The sequence below is a fragment of a genome, unplaced genomic scaffold (genome assembly GCF_019419815.1).
Source record: "Pyrus x bretschneideri cultivar Hongxiangsu unplaced genomic scaffold, Pyrus_bretschneideri_v1 Contig13, whole genome shotgun sequence".
NCBI lineage: Eukaryota > Viridiplantae > Streptophyta > Magnoliopsida > Rosales > Rosaceae > Pyrus > Pyrus x bretschneideri.
Genome location: NW_025999424.1, coordinates 6,212,346 through 6,234,624, shown reverse-complemented (window position 1 = coordinate 6,234,624; position 22,279 = coordinate 6,212,346). Strand labels below are relative to the sequence as shown.

Below are 22,279 nucleotides of genomic sequence, written 5' to 3'. Positions count from 1 at the left end.
CTTCTCCGTAACTTTTTAATGTACCAGAAAATCAAACGAAAAACCAACTCCGCCTGCAAAGCAATCCGATTCCAATACCTCTCTCTCTCCCTCCCCTCCGTGATGCCCAGAACCCTAACCCTCCCCCGCTTCTCGGCCCTCGTCTTAATCCTCTCCGTTTTACTCAACGTCTACTTCCTCTTCTTCTTCCTCCACGCGCCGCCCACCGTTCTCTCCCGCTACACTTCCTCTCCCACCACGCGCCGCCACCTTGTATTCGCCATCGCTTCCTCCTCCGCTCCTGGTCCCGCCGTGAGCCTTACCTCCGCCTCTGGTGCTCCCCCGCCTCCACCCGCGTCTTCGCTTTCCTCGACCGCGCCCCAACAGATCCCTCCGGCGACCGATCCGTCGCGACTGTCGTCGTCTCTGGCGACACCTCCCGCTTTCCGTACACTCTAAAAGGAGGGCTGCGGTCCGCGATCCGTGTGGCGCGCGCGGTCAAGGAAGTCGTCGATCGTGGCGAGCCGGATGTGAGGTGGTTCGTGTTCGGCGACGACGATACGGTGTTCTTCGTCGAGAATCTGGTGAGGACGCTATCGAAGTACGATCACGATCGGTGGTTTTACGTCGGGAGCAACTCGGAGAGCTATCAGCAGAATGCCAAGTACTCGTTCGAAATGGCGTTCGGGGGCGGAGGGTTCGCCATAAGCCATTCGCTGGCTACGGCTCTGGCTAGGGTGTTCGACTCGTGCTTGATGAGGTACGGTCACTTGTACGGAAGCGATGCTCGGGTTTTCGCATGCGTGGCGGAGCTCGGCGTTGGGTTGACCCATGAGCCTGGGTTTCATCAGGTTTGTTGAATTAAATTAATTTTACTGTGAAGAATCAGGAAAAGTAATTAGCTTGATAAGACTTCAACGATTTATGCATGGATTATCGGAAAAAGTAATGAACTTTATAAGATTTTGATGATATGATGCAGAAATTGGTTTTGTTAGGAAGGAAACTTAGGAAAGTAATTGCTTGATAGTGTTTGATGAACTGATTGTGTTTAATGAAAGCTTTGTCAACTGTTAGTAGGTTCAAGGCCAAAGGAATGGCTTTGGCTTTCTTCTATAACTCGCCTTTTAGGTGGGGAGGTCCGTTCGTTAGGTGTTCCTTAATTTTATAGGGAGCTACAAAAATGGGAGGTTACTTTTGATGCAATCTCTGTTTTCTGTGCTATGCTGAATGTGGTAGGGGGGAAAGAGGAACAACTCACAAGGCATTCAGCTCATAGGACTTTGTGAAGAAACAGAATGAATGAACATTAGAAATTTAGAACACTAGTTGTTTGACTTGAAACGGGTTACAAGTCTATACTATATTTTCTGCTACTCTTCTTCGTTATGTTTTTACTTTGGATATGATGCAATCACATTTCTGGCCTGATTTTCTAGTTTATAGCTTATTTTCATGTGCACAAACTAAGGATACGTTTGATAACCATTTCATTTTCAATTTTCCCTTTTCACTAAAAACTGAAATCTTGTTTGGAAACTACTTTCAGTTTTCACAAATTTTGAAAACTCAAGAAAGTCGTTTTCAGTAATAGTTACCAAACAAGATTTCAGCTTTCAGTTAAAAAAAAAAAATGCAAACAAAAATTGAAAACTAAATAGTTATCAAATGGCCCCTAAGTTAACGATTCAGTTGTTGATAGGTTGAATAGCTGATTGAGTTATGTTGGATTACATTAATGATGACCAGAGTTTTCAAATCATGATATGGTTTTGATTTGCATCCTATCCTCTGTTGATTCCAATGTGCTTGTTAGCAAAGATTCTTGTTGTGGACTTGTGTCAAGTTATGTGCTGAATCTAAGGGCACTTATTATCCTCATAATTTGTAATCAGGTCGATATGCGGGGGAATTTGTTTGGAATGCTATCTGCACACCCATTGTCACCTCTGGTGTCCCTTCATCATTTGGAGGCTGCAGATCCAATCTTCCCAAACATGAACAAGACTCAAGCTTTGGAACATCTTTTTGAAGCTGTGAATGTTGATCCTGCCAGGATATTGCAGCAAACTGTTTGCTATGACAGTTCGCATTCGTTGACTGTTTCTGTTGCATGGGGCTATGCTATTCAGGTGTATGCTGGCAATGAACTCCTCTCAGATCTCCTTTCACTGCAGAAAACGTTTATGCCATGGAGGAGGAGTGGTAGTATCGAGGCAAGTCAGTTCATGTTCAATATGAGAGATAATCCTAGAGATAAATGTAAAAGACCAACTGTCTTTTTCCTGGAAAGTGTCGTATCCAATAGTCATGGTAGCTCGAGTAACTACACCAGGCTCAATGTAGAAAATTGCTCCAAAGCAGATGCAATAAAGAATCTGGAACAGATCAGAGTGTTCTCACAGAAGCTAGAGCTTGATGCGGATGAGGTATGTGCTTCACTAATATAGATGTAGCTGATTTGGAACTTATACCTTCTCTCTTATACTAAGTTTTCTTTTGTCTTTCGTTTTAGTCAATGCCATTAATCAACTACTGTCCACTTGTTATAATTCAGCTGAAGGCTCAACGCCGTCAGTGCTGCGAAATTTTGCAGTCGTTTGATGACTCCATGACTATAAACATTAGACGGTGCAGAGACAATGAGTTGATATCCATGAATATCTAGAGTTTTCTGTTGGAATGGTTGCTCTGAGGATACTTAGTTAGATGCAGAATTCAGAGAATCACACGCATTTTGGTGTACTCATCATCTTATCAAGGTAAATTGTGATGTCATTTCTTGTTCTTATATTATGTTTGAAAAGTGCTTGGGGAAAACTGTCCACCCTGCATTGCAATCCGTTCATCAAGGTGATTTATATCTTTAAGTGGTTGAAAATAATGGAAAATCTGAGTTTTCCTCATTTTCCCTCTTCATTTTTCTTCTAGTAAGTTCACTTGTTAGTAAGAATGCTTCAGGTTCCTAAATTTTATTATTGGGAAATGGACCTACAAGTGGTCTGTTCTACGTGATATTCTCAGATGTGATCTGCACTTCATAAAACTCAAGTTCCTTTTCTTCTTGACAGGGGGAGGAAGAAGAGAATATACTTGGAGATGGGCTATTTATCTTCTGATCTAAACATGGAGCAAAAATAATGCTTCTGGAACGATTTCCTTGAAAACAATAAATCACAAGAAAAAGATTGCAGAAAGGGGAAGTTACTGCAAAAATCTGCCGCCAGTTAAGGTTTCGATGTCTGATACTCTTGGTTAAACTCTCCAGTGGCTTATTATTTGAAAATATGATGAACAGACAAAAAGGGAGGACAACACCATTCACACGTCCGCTAGTGGAGATGACCCGAGTAAATTGGATATCCGGAGGAATGAACGGTAACTAGTGATCTGATAGGTATGTAATGTATTCATGCTGTAGAGTAACTTGCGTTTTGAGACATCAAATGATGAGGAAGAGCTTTGATTGGTTGGTAAGCCTGCGAAGGAAATATTTTTGAAATGCTAGCTGCGTTTTCATTCCTGCATTTAGCATGTTTTGCTGATGCCATAGATGATAAATTGTATAGGGTCTGGTTTTGTAGTTTTCGAGCGGGGTGAATGCCGTACTTGGTTTCTTGCCAACCATCCATTGTCTTCCTCCTCCTTGGCCTAAACCATTGAAGTCTAATGCATGTGCATCCCTTGAATCTTCCAGTATTTGAGATTTAAAATTTCATTATGTAGATCCAGCACCGATGGTGTCATGCATCTGATTTTCAGGATCTGGACATGATAGAACAACTCAGATTATCAAATCAAACTGGTACAACGCGCTATTTAGTTGCTTACTTTGTCGTACTTTTCGTAATTAAATTAGCTCAATGTATCGGGTTTATACATTTCGGTTAGCTGTATCTTAATCTCAAAATAAGTAATTATTCAGGAGATTTTTCTTAAAGGATTGTAACTCAAGTGATTAAGAGCAGATACCATGCACATGAAGTCCTTTTGAGTCGTTTTTACGCCCTCAATATTGTTTGTTTAAAGACATTTACCTAGTCCTTTTTTCACGAGCAAATGGATTTTAACGCAAGTGATTTAAGATCAAATCCGATGCACCGGAACATAAGTTACATAGATGCCTCAAGAAACCTCAAATTGTAAGTAATCGTTTCCTTGGATTTTCCAATCAAATGCATACAACGTTGTTGGTTTATTCATCCAAGAAAAAACAAAAACATAAATAGGAACCTCGAACTTTGCTTTACGTAACAGTTCCACACTTTTATTTTTGCTAGGCCCGTTAAAGTATTTTTTTTGAATCTTTTTTTTAACTTGCAGCTGAAGTTTGCTTGCTCTTTCACGTTCTGCATTTTCCTTTAACAAAACCACGCATAATTAATATTAATTAATTAATCTCTTATAATCTCCAAAGGCCACGTCCTAATACATTTCCAACACCATTTTTAACGCCTAACCTCTCTTCCTAATCTCTCACACTTTCAGTCAATGCCATTGCTATCAAGTACCTGACCTTTGACTCTAACCTAACGTACGCACCCGAGCTGCTTGGTTGGCTGCCCGATTTACAATAGGTTGGCAAGAAAATGGAGGACTTTCTGTGTGAACCATGACTTCTTTTGGAATTTTAACCAACTAAATACACTTTTGTGCAGAATTGCAGGTCAAAGTTTACATCTTTCTCTTCCCGCAGATTGCGCTTCTTAATCAACATCTTGGTTTTATGTCCCACACTTGAATTTTCTAGATATATTTTCTGCATTTCTGTTTTCATTGCTTGTTCTTCTTCCTTCCACTTAAAATGCTGCCGTTTCCTCAGTCGCCTTCGAAACCCCAAAGTCCATCTCGGTTGATAAACCTCTTCATAGTCTCATCTTCTGTATGCACGCTCTTCCTTCTTGGGTCGCTCTTCCTTGTGTTTACGAGCTCAAAGCTTGGACGTATAAGTTCTCTGTCTCAAGATGCGTATTCCCCGCCCTCGACCTCCCTCGAGCACATTGTGTTCGGGATTGCTTCGAATCAGAAAGCGTGGTCTGCTAAGAGGAAGGAGTATGTACGGCTCTGGTGGAGGAACCAGTCTATGAGGGGGTGTGTCTTTCTCGATAGCCTTCCGCCTGACCATCAGCGTCACGTCAATGATACTTCTCTTCCTCCTGTGTGCATCTCGGGTGACACTGCAAGATTTCGTTACACTTACAGAGGCGGTCTCAAGTCTGCTATTCGTGTTGCACGCGTTGTTTCTGAGACCGTGGCGCTCAACCATACGAATGTGAGGTGGTATGTTTTCGGAGATGATGACACAGTTTTTTTCCCAGAGAATTTGGTGAAGACACTTTCTAAGTATGATCATGGACTGTGGTACTACATTGGGACAAACTCCGAAGTTTATGAGCAAAATAGGGTGTTCGGATTTGGAATGGCTTATGGTGGTGCAGGTTTCGCTATAAGTGCCCCATTGGCGAAAGTACTGGCGAAGGTGTTTGATTCGTGTATAGAACGATATCCACATCTCTATGGAAGCGACTCTAGGATTTCCTCTTGCTTGGCAGAACTCGGCGTTGGATTAACAAGCGAAGCCGGTTTCCATCAGGTATCCTATTCTTAGCTCATCAAATTGTATGTGACATTCACATTTTAGTAGTTTAAATTGAAATTTCAGCGTGCTTTTTTCTTAGTTTATATATCAAAGAAATAAATTTTTTAGTTCTGGGTTGTTAAAATTGAACCAGAATGACATTCACGGCGATATGTTTGGCTTACTGGCTTCGCATCCGGTGACGCCTTTGGTATCCCTGCATCACTTCGATCATGCAAACCCTGTCTTCCCCAACATGACAACTATCAATGCTCTAAAACATTTGTTTAAAGCTGCGAATGTTGATTCTCAAAGAATGTTACAGAAAACAGTCTGCTACGACAGATGGTTTTCGTGGACTATCACGGTGTCATGGGGTTACGCTGTTCAAGTATACGGAAATCATATTCTTCTGCCGGACGTCCTCCCCGTGCAACAGACATTCAGCCAGTGGAAAAAGGGAAGTGTTTTGTCAGGAGTTTATACTTTTAACACAAGAGAACATCACAAGGATCCGTGTCGAAGGCCGGTTGTTTTCTTTCTGGATAATGTATCTTCTGGTGCGGATGGAATCAAGAGCATATACAAAAAGTCTTACGAAAATTGCTCCTACGACATGGCTTCGCCGAGGAAGCTGGAGGAGGTCAGAGTGTACTCACATAAGCTAGACCTTGATATGAAACAGGTATTGCTTTACAATATTTTGGACATACATTTTTCGATCACTTGAGCATTGTTATACTTCTTCATGAAACTTGTACAATACTAAATCCACTTTTTTGTGAATTAATCAGTTGCTGGCGCCACGAAGGCAATGTTGCGATGTATTACCTTCTAAGGGCAGCAAACTGATGGAAATCGAAATCAGAGAATGCAAAGAAGAAGAACTAATACGAATGCATCCGTAGCAGTGTTTCATATTGCATATAGCCGGATTATACAACATTATATCATACATGTAATTGGTATATCATGCTATCTAGCTAGCTAGAAAGTATTCCACAGAATTATTAGTTTACTGTTACTCATTTTTTGTTATACAAAAATGTAGATCCTAGAAGAAACTTTGGGAAATTATGTATACGTACTTTGATTTGAATTTTATTGATCAATATATGTTGTGAACTTGCTTAAATTGTGAAACCATAAACACCAAAAACATTTTCGATAAACTCCTTATAACCTTTTATAACGTTTTTTTTTCTTTCGTCAATGTGAGATTTTTTTACCTTCACATCATCACAAAAACAACCACTAAATATGGCAAGGAGAACAAATCAACAATATTCATTGCTTGACATGCATGCATGTTGCAGGCCAATGGAAATCACAGTTTGGTTACACCAAACTATTAGCATTCATCACTGAATCCTTTCTTTTGTGGTTTACTGAGATTTTTACATAGTATCTACAAATACAGTTCTTGTGTCCGACTGTCCCCATTGTTTGAAATCTTGTTTACCAAACCAAAATTTGGTAAACCTTTTGTTTTTGGTAAACCAAACCAGAATTTGGTGACGCGGTAACTTTCATGTTCTTCCATTGGCTGTTGAAAATGTGTATTAGAATATGTGGGCATTTTTCGTTTTCAGGAGTAGTAAATTCATACGTTCTGTTTTCTGGAGTATTTTTTTTAATATATTTTAGACATGATCATGTGATATTATTATTGTACATAAATATAACATATAAATTTATTTTCTTAATATTTTTTAAAACAAGACGTATCAACTATATTGTTCATTCTTATTTTAACACGTAAAAATTTGTTACAATCTCTTCGTACTTTGCATGGTGGGTCTCATTGAAGCTCTATCCTCGTAATTCTCATGGATGTGATTTTTTTTCGTGAAAGAGAATATCAGGGTGTTTGGTTTGATTAGTTGTTCAAACATTTGGAAATGAATCACGTCACTTTCTCATTTGACCTATTCAAGGAAAGCTTCATACTTTTTCTTATTTAACATTCTGCTGGGAAAGTGGACCAGCCAAACAAACCAAAAAAAGTCCAACCAAAAGTTTTTGGTTGGTAAAATTCATGACCAAACGCATTGAAGCTGAGACGCCACGCGTCTGAAGGAAGCAAACGGTAAGTATTTCAGCTTATTCGAAAAATATGGTTTTTGGGTAACTGGTTGGAATACTTCCACCTTAAAAAGTTCAGTCATAGACTAAAAAATCTCCATTGCTGAGCTGATTAAACGGATCAGTGATACCATCATCATTATGCTCTGGAATCAGTAGGCGAAGCCTGTCGACTTAGCTAAGATAAACCATTTTTTTTCCGTAAGATTCGAAAACCTAATCCAACAAGGAATAAGAAGGTTTCTTCATGATTCTCTTGGTTTCATACGGACTCTACTTTCCTAAAAGATCCTCTTCTCGATTGGTCTAAATACATCATTCTAGGGTTTATCTCTGATAACGCAATTTATGCATACTTATTCTCTTACCTACCGCTTAAGTCTTAATATTATTTACCAACTTGATTATTAGAAAGTCTTTGAGTGGCACACAATCACCCTCTGGCCTCCTGTCCTTGGCTTGCTTAGGGCTATTTATTCTTTTACAGGTTAGTGAGTTTGGGCAACTACACCACAAGAGGCGGTGGACCAATTTGATTCCAACACCCTTCTCCTCTTTTTCCCTCTCGTGCGATCCAATTCAGTTTAAATTTTAAGAATTAAAATTTTGTAAATCTCATACCAAACAAGTTTTTAAGCCTTAAAGAAAATTGTTTTTAAGACATGTTCTTAAGAAATATTTTGAGAAGTAATGAAAGTTTTTGAATAGAATACCAAACTTGCTCTAAAAGACTCAAAAGTGATTAATATTTCGACCAAAAAACATGTTCAGTACGATTGAACTTAGATTCAATTAATCCTCAAGATGATTGGTATTTTCTTCGATTCACCACAAGCCATATTTGTAACATCCCACATCGTCTAGGGGAGTGGATCCTGTAAGCCTTATATGTATATTCTCATCTCTACCTAGCACAATGCTTTTTGGGAGCTCACTAGCTTCGGGTTCCGTCGGAACTCCAAAGTTAAGCAAGTTCGTGCGAGAGCAATCCTAGGATGGGTGATCCACTGGGAAGTTCTTGTCTGAGTTCCCAAAAACAAAACCGTGAGGGTATGGTCGGGGCCCAAAGCAGACAATATCGTACTACGGTGGAGTCAAGCTCGGGATGTGATGGGGGCCCGAGCCGGGATGTGACAATATTGTATTTTTTTTTTTTTTGGTTATATGCTTTATCTTGTACTTCTTTTCTAATATATTTTGGTAAGTAAGGGTGTTTTTGGCCTTTGACTACGCTAGATTAAAACAAAAAAAATCCTCAAAACAAGAGCGCAATGCATGTGTGCGCGCTTTAATCAGGGGTGGAACAGGGGTGGTTCTGGAACTCACAGAAGATCGGAAACAACGTCTGAAAATGGTTTCGAGGGTCCCTGAATTTTCACTAAGTGTTTGACAAAATGTCGCCGACGAAAACATGCCGGAACTAGTCAATGACTGTACTGTATAAGTTCTACTTAGAATGCTGCAGGGGACACATTCATCACATAATCTTTGGTATTTCATTTCCTGAAATTTTTTCTGCTTCTAATCCTTTTTATCATCTTATAAAATGCAATTCCTTGCATTATACGCTCCTTATTTTCTCTTTATTTCATGCATTCTTCAAATTTACTATCCCGCAAAAGCGCGACCAGTTTTCGAGCTGTAATACCACTGCCAATTACACTTCCGGGAGTGTCTATGAGCTAAACCTAAATATTACCCTCACTTTCCTTGTTGCCAATGCATTTCAAACAGGATTTTGTTGATGTGTAAATGTATTTGCTGTGATGGTTATTTTGTATGCAGGTTGTAGGATTAAATGTAAGCCATTGGATCATATTCCTATGACATCTTAAATTAGATTGTATTGAGTCATAGCTCATGACAAGTGTAAGCATCTTACATGATGACTTAAGAATGGATGGTTGTGATTGTTTTTTTGTAATGATGAGAGAGAGTGAGTTCGTTACTCCTCCTCCAACGGTCATATATTCCCTCCGAGCTTCTTGCTTGTGGGTGTAGAATCCAATGAGATATCTCAGACACTGAAGCTTCCATGACTCTCTAATCTTTCTCTCTGCACATCTTCGATTTCATATACACTGTTCCATTGAATCAATTCAATCCAGAAATCAAACACTATCAGATTTTACGTCACAAGCATGGGTCAGATCAACAATGTGGTTTATGGCCTTGTTCAATGCCGCGGTGATCTCTCTAAAATTGATTGCCAAGCTTGTGCAAATAAAACAGCAACTGAGATCGGGCAATTGTGTTTTAGCCAGAAGGAGGCTTCGGTTGGCTACATAAATTGCTCGTTGCAGTATTCGGACCGGCGTTTCTTCTCTACTTTCGACAGTTTCCCAAGGGTGAACTTACATGACGTCCAGACAGCAACTGACCCCGTTCTTTTCAAACGTCAGGTAGGCAACTTGGTTAAGAACCCTTCATCAAAAGCTGCTTCCGATCCTTCAAAATTCGCAATAGGGGTCACCAGTTACGCGGATTTCAACGATATATATGGCATGACTCAGTGCACCAAGACCTAGCAGAAAATAGCTGCTTAATTTGCCTGCAGGAGATTGCCAGTTATGTGTCGGAGTGCTGTGATGGATTTGTTGGGATTACACTAATTTCTAAGAGCTGTACGTTATCTCCGGTATGAGATATATTCGTTTTTCCAGTCACCATTACAACATCCACCACCTGCAGCGGCTTCTTCTCCATTTCCTTCATTGCTTGAGCCTAACTCAAGTACTACTAGCGGCACTAATAAGACTAGTCCTGGTAAATTTTTAGGTTCTTTTGATACATTCAAAAGCTTCCTGCATGCTCATGTAAAATCTACAAGATGGTATTCCAACGGGAAATAATTTCTTTACATTCTCAAGTACTACTAGCGGCACTAATCAACTGCATGCTCATCATGCTAATTAACTTAGTTAGCATGCAAAACTGTTAGTTTTATGAATTGAGTACTCCTTTAGAGAATTAGATATGAATTAGAGAAGTAATAATTTCATGTTTATGCATGAAAGAAGAAGATTTCAAAAAGCATTATTATCATAGTTATCCCACTTCTTGTGGGGTTTGTGATACCCACAAGCTGCGCTTGTTGTTTGCTGTGGAAAAAGACCAGGAGACATGGAGTTGGTAAGTGGATCATACATACCTCTTATCAATTGAAGCATTAGGTTCTACTTTATTTTTGTTTTTATACATGTTATATTGGAGATTGGAGAATGAGGAATCGAATCTAGGACCTCTCGAATGACCACATAAACGAATTACTTGAGCTACAAGCTTTCTGAAGACATTAACTTATATATGCCCCCAAAGACATTATCTATGCATATTGTCATGCAGATGATGTTTCGGATGTTCGTGAAGATGGTAACAATAGAATGGATGCACTTTTGATTTGACTAAATACACTTAAAGTTGCAACCGGCAATTTCTCATATAAACTCGGTGAAGGTGGATTTGGTCCAGTTTACAAGGTACGTACTTCCAGTTCAATTGCAATTAATGCATTCTCTACAGTTTGATGACTTTTGTACGTAAATGACACTGTCCATACATGATCCCCTACTTCTCCGTTATTCCCCTCCCTCCACTATCGGATCCACCATAGCCTCCCTAAACTCACCGACTTGCTGCTTCCATAACTCAACAGCCCCGTGCGGTAGAATCCGAGTTCTCTTGAATACTGCCTCATTCCTACATTTCCAAATACGCCAGAAGCCAGCTTTAGGATTTTAGTTCTAGAAAAGGTTTTTATCACAAACAGTCCCTAAAATTGATCCACCCCATCAAGATAGTCTTTAAAATTGAAAATCAATATATGTAGTCCTTAAAAATAGGTATCACAAATCAATATGGTCATTATGTCACAGTTTCGTCAAAATTTCTTTTATGTGCTGATGTGGCACATAACTAGGTCCCACAAATCAATTAAATATTCCTATATGAATTTAAAATATTTAAATAATAAAAAACAATTTTTATTTGTATAGTTAAAAACTAAAAAAAAAAATGAACAGTACTGTTCATCTTGATGATGTGAGTTAATTTTAGGGACCATTTGTGATAAAAACCTTTTGAAAATTATAATAGGTCGGAAGAATTCCAGTTTCTGCACTTTCTCAAATCTTCGAAGTTATGTAAGTATGTATATGTTATATTGTTAAAAATCTGACAGCCGCACAAGAACTGATCACTTGATTAACAATTCACATTCATAGTATGTCAATATAACATGTTAAATTGGTTGAACAAGCTTTGTAAATTTAGATTGACTTGAAGTGAACACTTAAAATTGTTACATATGCATGGCAACATTGGGCCAAGGGAACATCATTGGAGTTATTGGATCCAAGTGTGGGAGACCGGTGGCCTAGATATGAAGTTTTGAAGTGCATCCACATTGGGTTGCTACGCGTTCAAGAAGCTTCGGCTGAAAGACCTACCAGGTCGGAGGTTGTTAAGATGCTCAATAGTTACACTACAAACTGAAGAGCATGAAGAGCAAATGAAGGAATACAATGATTCCAAATATGACAATCAGTAATAAGAAGGTCTTGGCGAGCGAAGACATCTACCACAAAGTTAGCCTCTCTATAAATATATTTCCAATCAATGCAATCAAAATTGGTTGCTGTCCACTTGATATCTTCAATAATAGGAACCAGATTTCATGGTGTCGCACCCCAGTCCAACACTGACTGAATGACCAACTTAGAGTCACCTTCAACTATTGTCTTTGTATAGCCCTTCCTCTGAGCAAAGAGCCCTAGCCTCCACTTCTAAAATAGTGGCACCATCCACATTTAAAGCTCCGCCTCCAATAAGCTGCGCATTATGATTTCTTTAGACAAATGCCGATGTCGCCTTGTCCTTAGCCACCGAACCGTCAAAATTTAACTTAACAAAACTATTATTCAGCGGATGCCATTTAACAATTGTGGAAGTATCATCAGTATTTCTTCTCAAACCTTTACCATTGGCTTTAAGATATCGCTTACCCATAGATATAGCTAATAACTTAGAACTTGTTATGGCTTTTTAGCCAAAATAGTCCCTGAGATTTGTATAACTCCTCACTTTGGTCACTGAGATTTGAAATCAATAAAAGTCGTCCCTGAGATTGTCTACCATCAATCATTTTGGTCCTTGGGTGAACAAGTATGTTAAATAAGGATCAAAATGATAAAATTACCCTCAATTGAGGGTTTGACCAAAATGGTTTGACCAAAATTGAGAGTTTTTTTGTCATTTTATTCTTATTTTATGGAGATTTGCTAAATAATTTGTGAACTTGCTTAAATTGTCAAACCAGTAATACCAAAATCATTTTCGATAAAACTCCTTATAATCTCTTGCAATCAATTTTTTTTCCCCCACAATATATGTGGGTACCTTTACATCCTTACAAAAACAATCACTAAATGGCAAGGTGAACAAGTCAACAATTTTCTTTGCTTGACATGCATGTTGCAGGTCAATGGAAGGTACGGTTTGTTTACACCAAGCTATTAGCATTCATAACTGAATCTTTTGTACTGAGATTTTACATAGTATCTACAAATTCAGTTCTCCTGTCCCCATTGCTTGAAATCTTGTTCACCATACCAAAATTTGGTGAACCTTTTATTTTTGGTAAACCAAACCAGAATTTGGTTAAGCTATTACTTTCATGTTCTTCTATACGTGCGAATCTCAGTAGCTGCTCAAAGTTTGTATTAGAATACGTGGACATTCTTCATTTTCAAGAGTAGTACATCCATACATTCGATCTGTTTTCAAAAGGAATTTTTTAATATAGATGAAATATGACTACGGGACGTTATTATTTTACATAAATTATAACACGCAAATTTATTTTGTTAATATATCTTAAAATAAGACGTATTGATTATGTAGTTCATTCTTATTATAACATGTAAAAAGTTGCTACAATCTCTTCGTAATTTTGCACGGGGTCTCATCGGGGCTGCATCCTCGTAATTCTTATGAATCTTTTTCTTGAAAGAGAGCATATGGATGCTTGGTTTGGTTAGTTGTGTTCAGACATTTGGAAATGAAACGTGTCACTATTTCAATGGACCTCGTCATGGAAAGCTTCATAATTTTTCTTATTTAACATTCTGCTGGGTTGGATTAGTAGATTAGGTGAATCGATGTATACCTACTAAACATGCATGAAGATGAAGTTAGCCACCCTGTCCATTAACCCTTCAACGTGGAAGCCATAAACCACTCCATTGCATAAGTTTGGCTTCGCTCTTTTGTTTTTCAGGTCTACTTTTTTGTTTTTGTTAACAAAATTTAACCATCAGATTCTGTTTCGGCGTAGTTGTAAGTTGTAACACCACCACGTAAGGGTGTTATTCAACTCAAATGATAACACGTGTGTTTGTTTTTTATTAATATAAGTAATTTGAACTTAGAACATATGAGATTGGAGTAATTTACATAATAATTGAAAACTAAAAACATTGCACAAACCCAAAAACTCGAGTATGAGGTAAAGAGTAAGCAAGAATTTTTTCAAAATATAAGTTAAAGCCAAAGAAAAGTTGATATAATAAGGAGGAGAAATGAAGACTGCACCGCAATAAGAGAGATTGAAAGAAAAATGAGGCAAGACCTGGAATGGAAAAGTGTGGATTCAGAACACACTGGAATTTTAAGGGTATAGCAAGAAAAAACAAATGGCAAGATCGGCCAAGGATCATTCTGGTCCCATAGTGGCTCTGCCATTGTCTAAAAGTATGATAAATCAACATTTTCATCCACTTAATTATTATAACACATGAAATGATACACCACGATACACATTAAAATTTATCTACACCTTTAATTGTCCATAGATTTCAATTATGTATTCGTTAAAAAGAAGAAAAGAAAAATTTGAACTATTTACTTCAATATGTTATCTACAACCTGTCCTTGCCTAATCATCATGGTACTTGACCAACTAAAACAACTATACCCTAAATTAATATTATCTTCACTTTCAAATGTCTCTCCTTTTTCATTCAGCGTCTATATACATGGAGTGCCTAAATTTATATCTACGTGGTCGACTCTCTCTACTTCTTCATTCTATCCTTCAACTTCTTCGCCCCTTCATAACTAATTAAGCAAAATATGGCAGCTCCAAGAACAACATTGATGAGCTTGGTTGTTGTGACCATGCTCATAGAATTGGCCATGGCAGCCACTTACATGGTCGGAGGTCCAAACGGCGCGTGGGATTCGAGTACTGACCTTCAGACATGGGCATCATCGCAATCATTCTTAGTCGGAGATAATCTCAGTAAGTTATTTTCATACTCGAAGATGCTGAATGCCAATATCTTATAATATAGGAGCTGATATTCGCACATTTCAATAGTCATTCTGCAGTCCTTAGTAATAAAAATACAGTTAAGAAAGAGAAGATTGTGTGATGATGATTTTGAAATACTAATAATATTTCCCAATTTTAACTCTCACATATACTTTCCTCTACTAATTAACACATACCTTTTGTATGAATCCAGATTTTCAGTACTCACCAAACCATGATGTGATTGAAGTGCCAAAGGCAGACTATGATTCTTGCCAAGCAAGTAACTCAATTCAGTCTTACACTGGGGGAAGCACTACAATTCCTCTCTCTTCTCCAGGCAAAAGGTACTTCATCTGTGGAACAATTGGACATTGTAGTCAAGGAATGAAGCTTGAAGTCAACACTCTTGCATTTTCTGCCACACCAACAGCTTCTCCTATAAGCCCTTCCCCACTAGAATCTCCTTCAGCTCCATCATCTTCGTCGGAGACTCCTAGTTTGGCTTTAGAAACTTCTATTGCCTCGCCAGCAAAATCGGTACCACAATATGCTCCCACATTGCCCCCTACTTTGCCATCTGGATTGCACATCAGTCCTGCATCAAACCCTACTGACATTCCTTCAATTGAAGCTCCTACTTCCATTTCTCGAACCGGGTCTTCAGGGAAACCTTCTGCATCATCATCGAACTACAAAGGCGGTCTCCCGATCAGTCTCACTATGGGGTTCAATGTTGTGATCATGTTGTTGCTAGCCCACTAGGGTTTTAAGCAAGGAAGATTTACGTTATTGTTCATGAAAAATGTATTCAATTGTGTTTTCAGTGTGACAAAATTTCCTCAGGATTTTATTCCAATTTTATGATTGCTTCCTTTTGCATTTGGAAAACAAATTCATTGTGCAGTCAATGTGTTTACCATATACAATGTTCAAGCTATAACTAAAAATCCAATTTTACTTGACTACAGTTGGACAAATTGGACAAATTTGCACTCGGTTCATGCCCGTCGCCCGACTTGCAACAACACAACCCCAAAAAAATTACGTTTTTTATAATTTTAAAATGTGAAATTACGAAAATGCCCTTCGAAGCAAATGCGTTGGCTATTGTTGACTGCCATGTCGTGTCATGTAAGATCTATTCCCTTAGCGTATCCTTATAGTACTCAACGTTACGGACATGTAGGCGCAAACGGAATCGAATTTGGAGTTATAACGAAAGAGTTATAAACGATTGAAGTAGAGGGCAAAATGGTCATTTGACCATAAATCTGGAAGGCTCCAGATTTGTTGGAGCATCAATCTAGTGCCACGTGTGTGGCTAGGATGGAAGGATGAAAAGAGAGAGATGGACGGAGAAGAGAGGTTACTCAATCAGGAAAGAGGAAGAGAAGAGGAAAGAAGGGATGATAGAATGAGAGGAACCGACCGGGTTCTCCTTGACCCGCGTGGCTCGACCGGATTCCCTTCAATTTTTTCAGTGGTTTCTCTTTGGTTTTTCCGGCAAATTGCAACCATTCACCACCATAAATCAACTCAGAGACCTCCCATCTTTATTTCCCCATCAAACCCAAGTTGTTTTTGTGGATTTTTATATTTATGATTTACAGAGAAATTATGATTTATTTAAATTGCTTTTACGAGATAATTACGATTTATCGAATTTATGTTTTCGAAAGGTTATAAATTATTGGATTTTCGTAGATGAAATTCTATGGATTTGTGGATACGATTTATTTACGGTTTATGAACATGAGTTATGATGGAGTTATGAGATGAGACTTTGAGCTTTTGAGCTCCGAATTTGAGATGATATTTTGAGATATGTTTTTGGTACTTATCTAGCGGGTTATCATACAAAACATCCACACAACACGGGCATGTAGACGTCTATAGCCATAGGACACAATTGAAGATATCTATGTATATATTTCTTCTCCGGCGTAACCCGAAGTTGTATAGCTTCACTTTCGGGTGATGGACAGGTACTGCCTTCAGGCGAATGAGGTGTGAGATATTTATGCCATATCCCTAGCTTCACTTGGCGAAACTAGTGTCGGACAGTTTCATTAGTCATGGCTAGTGTCAGTGTGTGATGTTATATATTTCTTCTCTGGCGTAATCCAAAGTCGTACATCTTCATCCTTGGGTGATGGGGCCTACCATGTTTCTTCACTGGCGTAACCTAGTGTCGTACAACTTCACTTTCGGGTGATGGACATGTACTGCCTTCGGGCGACTATGATACCCCTAGAGAGTACAACATTGATGTGATTTACAGAGGTTTTACGGATTTGCCTTCGGGCTGTTATATTATCATTTCTGAGCACGGTTTTATACATACTGATTTTATGAACGTTGTCATGGCATGTAGAGTTTTCAGAAACTACTATGTAGTATTATATATATGCGTTTTCAAAACGGAGGGTTAGTATGTTCTTAAAGAAAATGGTTTTCCTATTATTAGTATTAATGTAAACTTTGGTCCACTCACATTTTCTGTTTTTGCGCCCCTTTAGGAGTTAGAATCGAGGCACACTATCTGTCCACAAAGATATATTCGAGTCTTCTCAGTGTATGACTTTTCCCTTCGTTCATACCTTTGATTATAATTCTTTCATATTATTCTTATTTATTTGTATGCTCTGAACATGTTCCTGCATTAGCATTTTCATTTTGATTACATATTTTATTTGTAGGCATTTTAAAAATGACTTCGTTTCCTTCGAGTGTCGGCCAACACGTGCCCATCTTGATATTAGAAGAATATCGGGATCGGAACGTGTCACGACTAGTGCATTTTAGAACCTTGGATGGATGCAAGTATTTTCCTTTACACAAACTATGCATCAATAGTATTGACATATTGCTTGATGGTTGTTTACAAACTATCTATACTTTTTTGTAAATAACAAGTTGAATTATAAGGGCTATTTGGTGAAAATAGATGGTTCATCATGAGTTTGTTATTGAGCTCAACATTGTTTGTTTGTTCAATCATATAGATAACTAAATCATATTTTCTTTGGTTGATATTCTATAGATATGATCTTTAAAGGAGGATTAAGAATATAAGTGGCTCCGATTACAATATTTATAGCGTCAAAATACGTTAGTCACAAAAAATGAATAATGCGATGCATTATATAAAACGGATGCAAGTATTTTCCTTCACAAAACTCTCCATTAATGGTATTGACATATTTGTTGATGGTTATTTACAAACTATTGATATATCAAGGCAGTATGGTAGGAAGACTAATTATTTAGATTAAATTTTGTAAAACAATAACATGATTATTAATAATTAAATTATTACATTAATATTAATTAACGTGCTTATTTCTCATTAATATCACATTATATAATTTACAAATTTAATCTAAAAATCTGATTTCCCGACGTATATAAAAAACAGAAACTGCAATGTGAAAAAGAAAAAGCAAATATTGTAGCAGTAGGGCAACGCAGTCAACCTGATTGACAAAGGGGCATACGGACACATCGAAATCCACACAAGAAAGAAAAAAAGTAGTCATCTGATTCATAGTACAAGAAAGAAACACTGTTACACTGACCGAGACTGTCTAAATTGACTAAAACTCTCGAATTGCACGACAAATGATGCTATCTTGTGATCGATATGACGTCGATGTTTTATTCTTATCTATCCACTAAACATCTTATATACAAATCCAATCCAACCCAACCCAACCCATTGATCATCAATCCAAGAATATGAATCAAAGAATAAGAACGGCTGCTTTCCAAAATATCTAACAAATTGGGCCAAATTTGAACTTGTACTATCAGATTGCAGCTAAACACGGGCAGGACTTGGAGTCACCTGGGCCTCACTTGGCGGACTGAATGGCGGCGCCGCCGTTGTAGCCGGCGGAGGCGGCGGAAAAGATGGCGGATTGGAAGTTGGGTTAGGCGGAGGTGGACTCAGAATTGATGTCGGCGGAGGTGGGCTTAGAAGTGATGTCTGCGGAGTTGGAGGAGGCGGGGTTGAGATTGATGTCGGCGGAGACGGGGTCAAATCAGGGTTAGGCGGAGGAGGCGGGTTGAAATTGGGGTTAGGTGGGCTGGGCTGGGTCAGAGTTGGATCGGAATATGGTGGGCTGGGCTGGTTCGAACCGGAATTGGGGTTAGGGAATTGAATTGGTGGGGAGGAAAGAGGGCGGCAGGAATCCGAATCGGCGGAGCATTTGTGGGATTTATGGAGGCCGTGGCGGAGAACCCCAAATCCCAAAACCAGCCCAAGTACCACCAGCACTGTCACCACAAAAATGAAGATCTTTGTTGCTTTCCCCACATAGCACATTTTGGTTTGCTGGGTTTCTGCTGGGTTTGAGTTCAGACAGATTGGCGGAGAGAATGGCGGTGGTGTTGGGATTTGCTGGGTGTTTTTCGTCGTCTTCTTTTCATGGCTTAGAAGGCGGAGGGAGAGAGTGAGGGTAGTGAGTGTGTGTGGGTATTTTTGGAGATTTAAGGATTGGGAATTTGGGAGACAGAAGTAATTGTGGGCACGTGAAGACCAATTTAGGGTAAATGGGAAAGTGGAAAGCATATGGGTAAAGGCATGGTTTTATCGTCATTAGCTTGTCGTACTAATAGTATAAAGGTAAGCATTATTAACATATGATGTCACTGTTATTTTATTAATAACCAATAGGGATGCAACTTACATTATTCTCGGAGATTGGAGGGTCAGCTGATCCAATTTAACATTTTTTACCATTCGAGAATTTGAGTTATTAGAAAGCATTTCACATGAAGTTATACCAGTGTAGGATAATATTTTAGGCTTTATACTTTTGCGGCTTATATTTTACTTTAATAAAGCAACTTATATGGTGCGGTTCGGAACGATAATCTACTTGAGTACACCCTTATAGTTGCGACTGGTATCATTTAAGTTTTACTTGAATGACATTGTTGTAGTACCTTGACTCTAATAGGGGTATTTTAGGTGAGGAGCAGAGCAATTAATCTCTGTAATAGTAGGGGCATCAATAAAGTAAAGCCGTTGAAGAGGATATATTGGAAGGGATCTGGATTGTTTGTCCTTCCCATCCCATACTCTTCCTATTTTTTTTTATTTATGTGGTTATAGTTAAACTACATCAATATTTTATATTATTTTTTTTTTATAGAAATAATAAGACAAAAATAATAGGAATATAAAATGTTGATGTGGTTTAAACCACATAAATAGAAGGGGATGGAAATGGTATGGGATGGGAAGGGCAGACAATCCAGGTCCTATTGGAAGTTGAGCCACCAACCATGTCTGCCAGCCAAAGTGCCATGTCATTCCCCTTGGGATGGAGCTGGATGGAAAGGGATCTTGCCAGAACATTTTCTTGGAGATTTCGTGATCATGATTGTTTATAGTATATCGTGCAGTCAGTTTTCGTTAAGTACCATTTATATTTAATTTTAAAATAATTTTTTATCACACGGTGTACGGTGAACGATTATGATCATATGATCTCCTAGATTCCCAAGAAAATGATCCTCGGGATCCTTTTCCGATCGGGATCACTTGATTTTAACAACTAACCCTCGGTTCCCTACTATTTACAATCTTGTCCTATGGGCTCCAATGCTTTTGAAGCCTTATAGTTGCGAGCCTCTAGATTTGGTTTGGCTAACTTGGATCTTGGATTTATGATGGCTAAGTTCAATTTCCAAGCCATTGATTCACATCACAATTAACAAGTGACACATTTGATTTAGTGGTACTTGTCTCCATTTCATTGAGGATGTATCCGGCTCAATTCACTTGAATGTATGGTCGAAGAATATTTATATTGAGTTTGATAACTAGCCATGGCCAAGAGCTGCTCTAGGAATATTTTCTCTCGAAAACAAGATGAAGCTCGCACAACACTTTGGTTAGTTTATCTTGGCCACCTATGTTACCCTTGACCTCATTGAAGCATTTTTTTAAGCATCTTTCCTTCGTAGCAGTCATAACGAAACAACAAAAACGATCGGACAATTTCTTGTGTAGCAATAGTGGGTCGTAGCTAGTTGCTTTGGCTCGAGACGCTTTGTCAAGCATGTTGCCGTATGCATTAACGGCAAGTGAAAGGCAATTCCGTACATTGTCCTATGTGGATCTACCAACAGTCGTGACTAACCTATTGCAGTGACAGAACTTTGTTATGAATAAATATCCTATCATTTGTCCAAAAAAACAAATAGGCATGCCACAATAAATATCCTATCATTCGTCCTAAAAACGAAAAGGCATACCACTTTTCAAAGGAATACAATCTTTTCTTGTTCGGATGCATTTTTTGTTTCTATCTTTGAACATATGCTCTCAAGTCCACAAAAAATGGAGAAGAAAATGACTTGAAAAGAAGACAACAATAAGCATGGCCAGAAAATAATGTGGCCACTGTCTTCTCTTTTCCTCTCCAACCAAAACTCTCTAGAAAATCTTCCATTACCATAACCTATATATCAATGCAGGCAACAAGAAACCAGAGTTTTCATACTACATCACGCTTCATGTCGCACGGCCTCTTTTCTGCTCCATAATATTATAGCGTGGTAGCATCGTCATTACGTATAGTCCCCATGACAATAAGCACAGCTTTCAGTGGTTTGGGAGAGAAAGTAACTGCTTATCACAGTAGGTGCTTCTTCTGCCCGCATGTTCCACCTTCAAACGTGCTCGAGAGTGCAGAGGGAGGCAAGGAACCAGCTCAGCCACAGCTTTCCGCTCCTGCAGTGTAATCCAAAGTCCTCGAGTTGTTGCATCTGAAATTTCCACCACAGAACGAAAGGTAAATGACTTCCTCACAATCTTCTCATCTACAAATTCTTTCATAAAAATCTTAAGGGCTGAAACAAGAGAAGAACTTCCTTATTAAGGGGTTATTGTGGTGGTATCTCAAGTCAAAAACTCGTGTAAGAACGTCAAAACGCATAGTAGTGCGTGGTTGGTTTGAGATACTGCCGCATGGCATAGATAAGTTTCTGTCATGAAAGAGACACAAGAAGCATGTGTTTGAAATATTGACCAAACAAAAAAAAAAATCCATGAGTTTGAATCTTTAAAAAGCCTAGAACATGTGCTGAAGGGAGGGCAAGTTTATGTTTTCACTGTAAGATTAATGATGCTGTAGATAAAGGTCCTCCGTCCCCATGGGTTCAATGACCTTAATGCTCCTTGTATAATGCATCTATGACCTAGTTTTGTAAAGTTGTTTGAGGGCTATATATGGTATCAGACTCTCCGAGGTGGTCCAAATAGCAGATAAGCATGCAAACAAAATAAGCATGTGGATTTTAGATGATAA

The 22,279-nt window shown here is 38.6% G+C and overlaps 3 protein-coding genes, 1 non-coding gene and 1 pseudogene across 4 annotated transcripts; 4 read left to right on the top strand and 1 right to left on the bottom strand.

Moving 5' to 3' along the window:
- Positions 1-3,675, top strand: LOC103934254. The gene is made up of 4 exons (XR_007256306.1): positions 1-830; positions 1,875-2,408; positions 2,537-2,741; positions 3,051-3,675. It is a non-coding gene; the product is annotated as an uncharacterized LOC103934254 (transcript).
- Positions 3,234-6,684, top strand: LOC103934264. Its single transcript, XM_009343998.3, has 4 exons — positions 3,234-3,376; positions 3,706-5,572; positions 5,712-6,242; positions 6,352-6,684. Exons 2-4 carry the CDS (start codon positions 4,784-4,786, stop codon positions 6,463-6,465), a joined length of 1,434 nt encoding a protein of 477 aa, XP_009342273.2. The 5' UTR covers positions 3,234-3,376; positions 3,706-4,783; the 3' UTR covers positions 6,466-6,684.
- Positions 6,685-9,188: 2,504 nt separating this feature from the next.
- On the top strand, positions 9,189-11,046 carry LOC108866118 (annotated as a pseudogene).
- Positions 11,047-14,773: 3,727 nt separating this feature from the next.
- On the top strand, positions 14,774-15,719 carry LOC103934258 (uclacyanin 1). The gene is made up of 2 exons (XM_009343994.2): positions 14,774-14,942; positions 15,169-15,719. The coding sequence occupies exons 1-2, from the start codon at positions 14,774-14,776 to the stop codon at positions 15,717-15,719; spliced, it is 720 nt and encodes a 239-aa protein (XP_009342269.2).
- Positions 15,720-18,777: 3,058 nt separating this feature from the next.
- On the bottom strand, positions 18,778-19,284 carry LOC103934257 (extensin). The gene has a single exon (XM_018644251.2). The coding sequence runs from the start codon at positions 19,282-19,284 to the stop codon at positions 18,778-18,780; it is 507 nt and encodes a 168-aa protein (XP_018499767.2).
- Between the last annotated feature and the right edge of the window lie 2,995 nt (positions 19,285-22,279).

Coding starts and splice junctions, on each gene's coding strand:
- LOC103934264 (XM_009343998.3), top strand. CDS start 4,784: ATGCTGCCGTTTCCTCAGTCGCCTTCGAAACCCCAAAGTCCATCTCGG. Junction 5,573..5,711: donor GCGAAGCCGGTTTCCATCAG/GTATCCTATTCT, acceptor AAATTGAACCAG/AATGACATTCACGGCGATAT. Junction 6,243..6,351: donor TAGACCTTGATATGAAACAG/GTATTGCTTTAC, acceptor TGAATTAATCAG/TTGCTGGCGCCACGAAGGCA.
- LOC103934257 (XM_018644251.2), bottom strand. CDS start 19,284: ATGTGCTATGTGGGGAAAGCAACAAAGATCTTCATTTTTGTGGTGACA.
- LOC103934258 (XM_009343994.2), top strand. CDS start 14,774: ATGGCAGCTCCAAGAACAACATTGATGAGCTTGGTTGTTGTGACCATG. Junction 14,943..15,168: donor CTTAGTCGGAGATAATCTCA/GTAAGTTATTTT, acceptor GTATGAATCCAG/ATTTTCAGTACTCACCAAAC.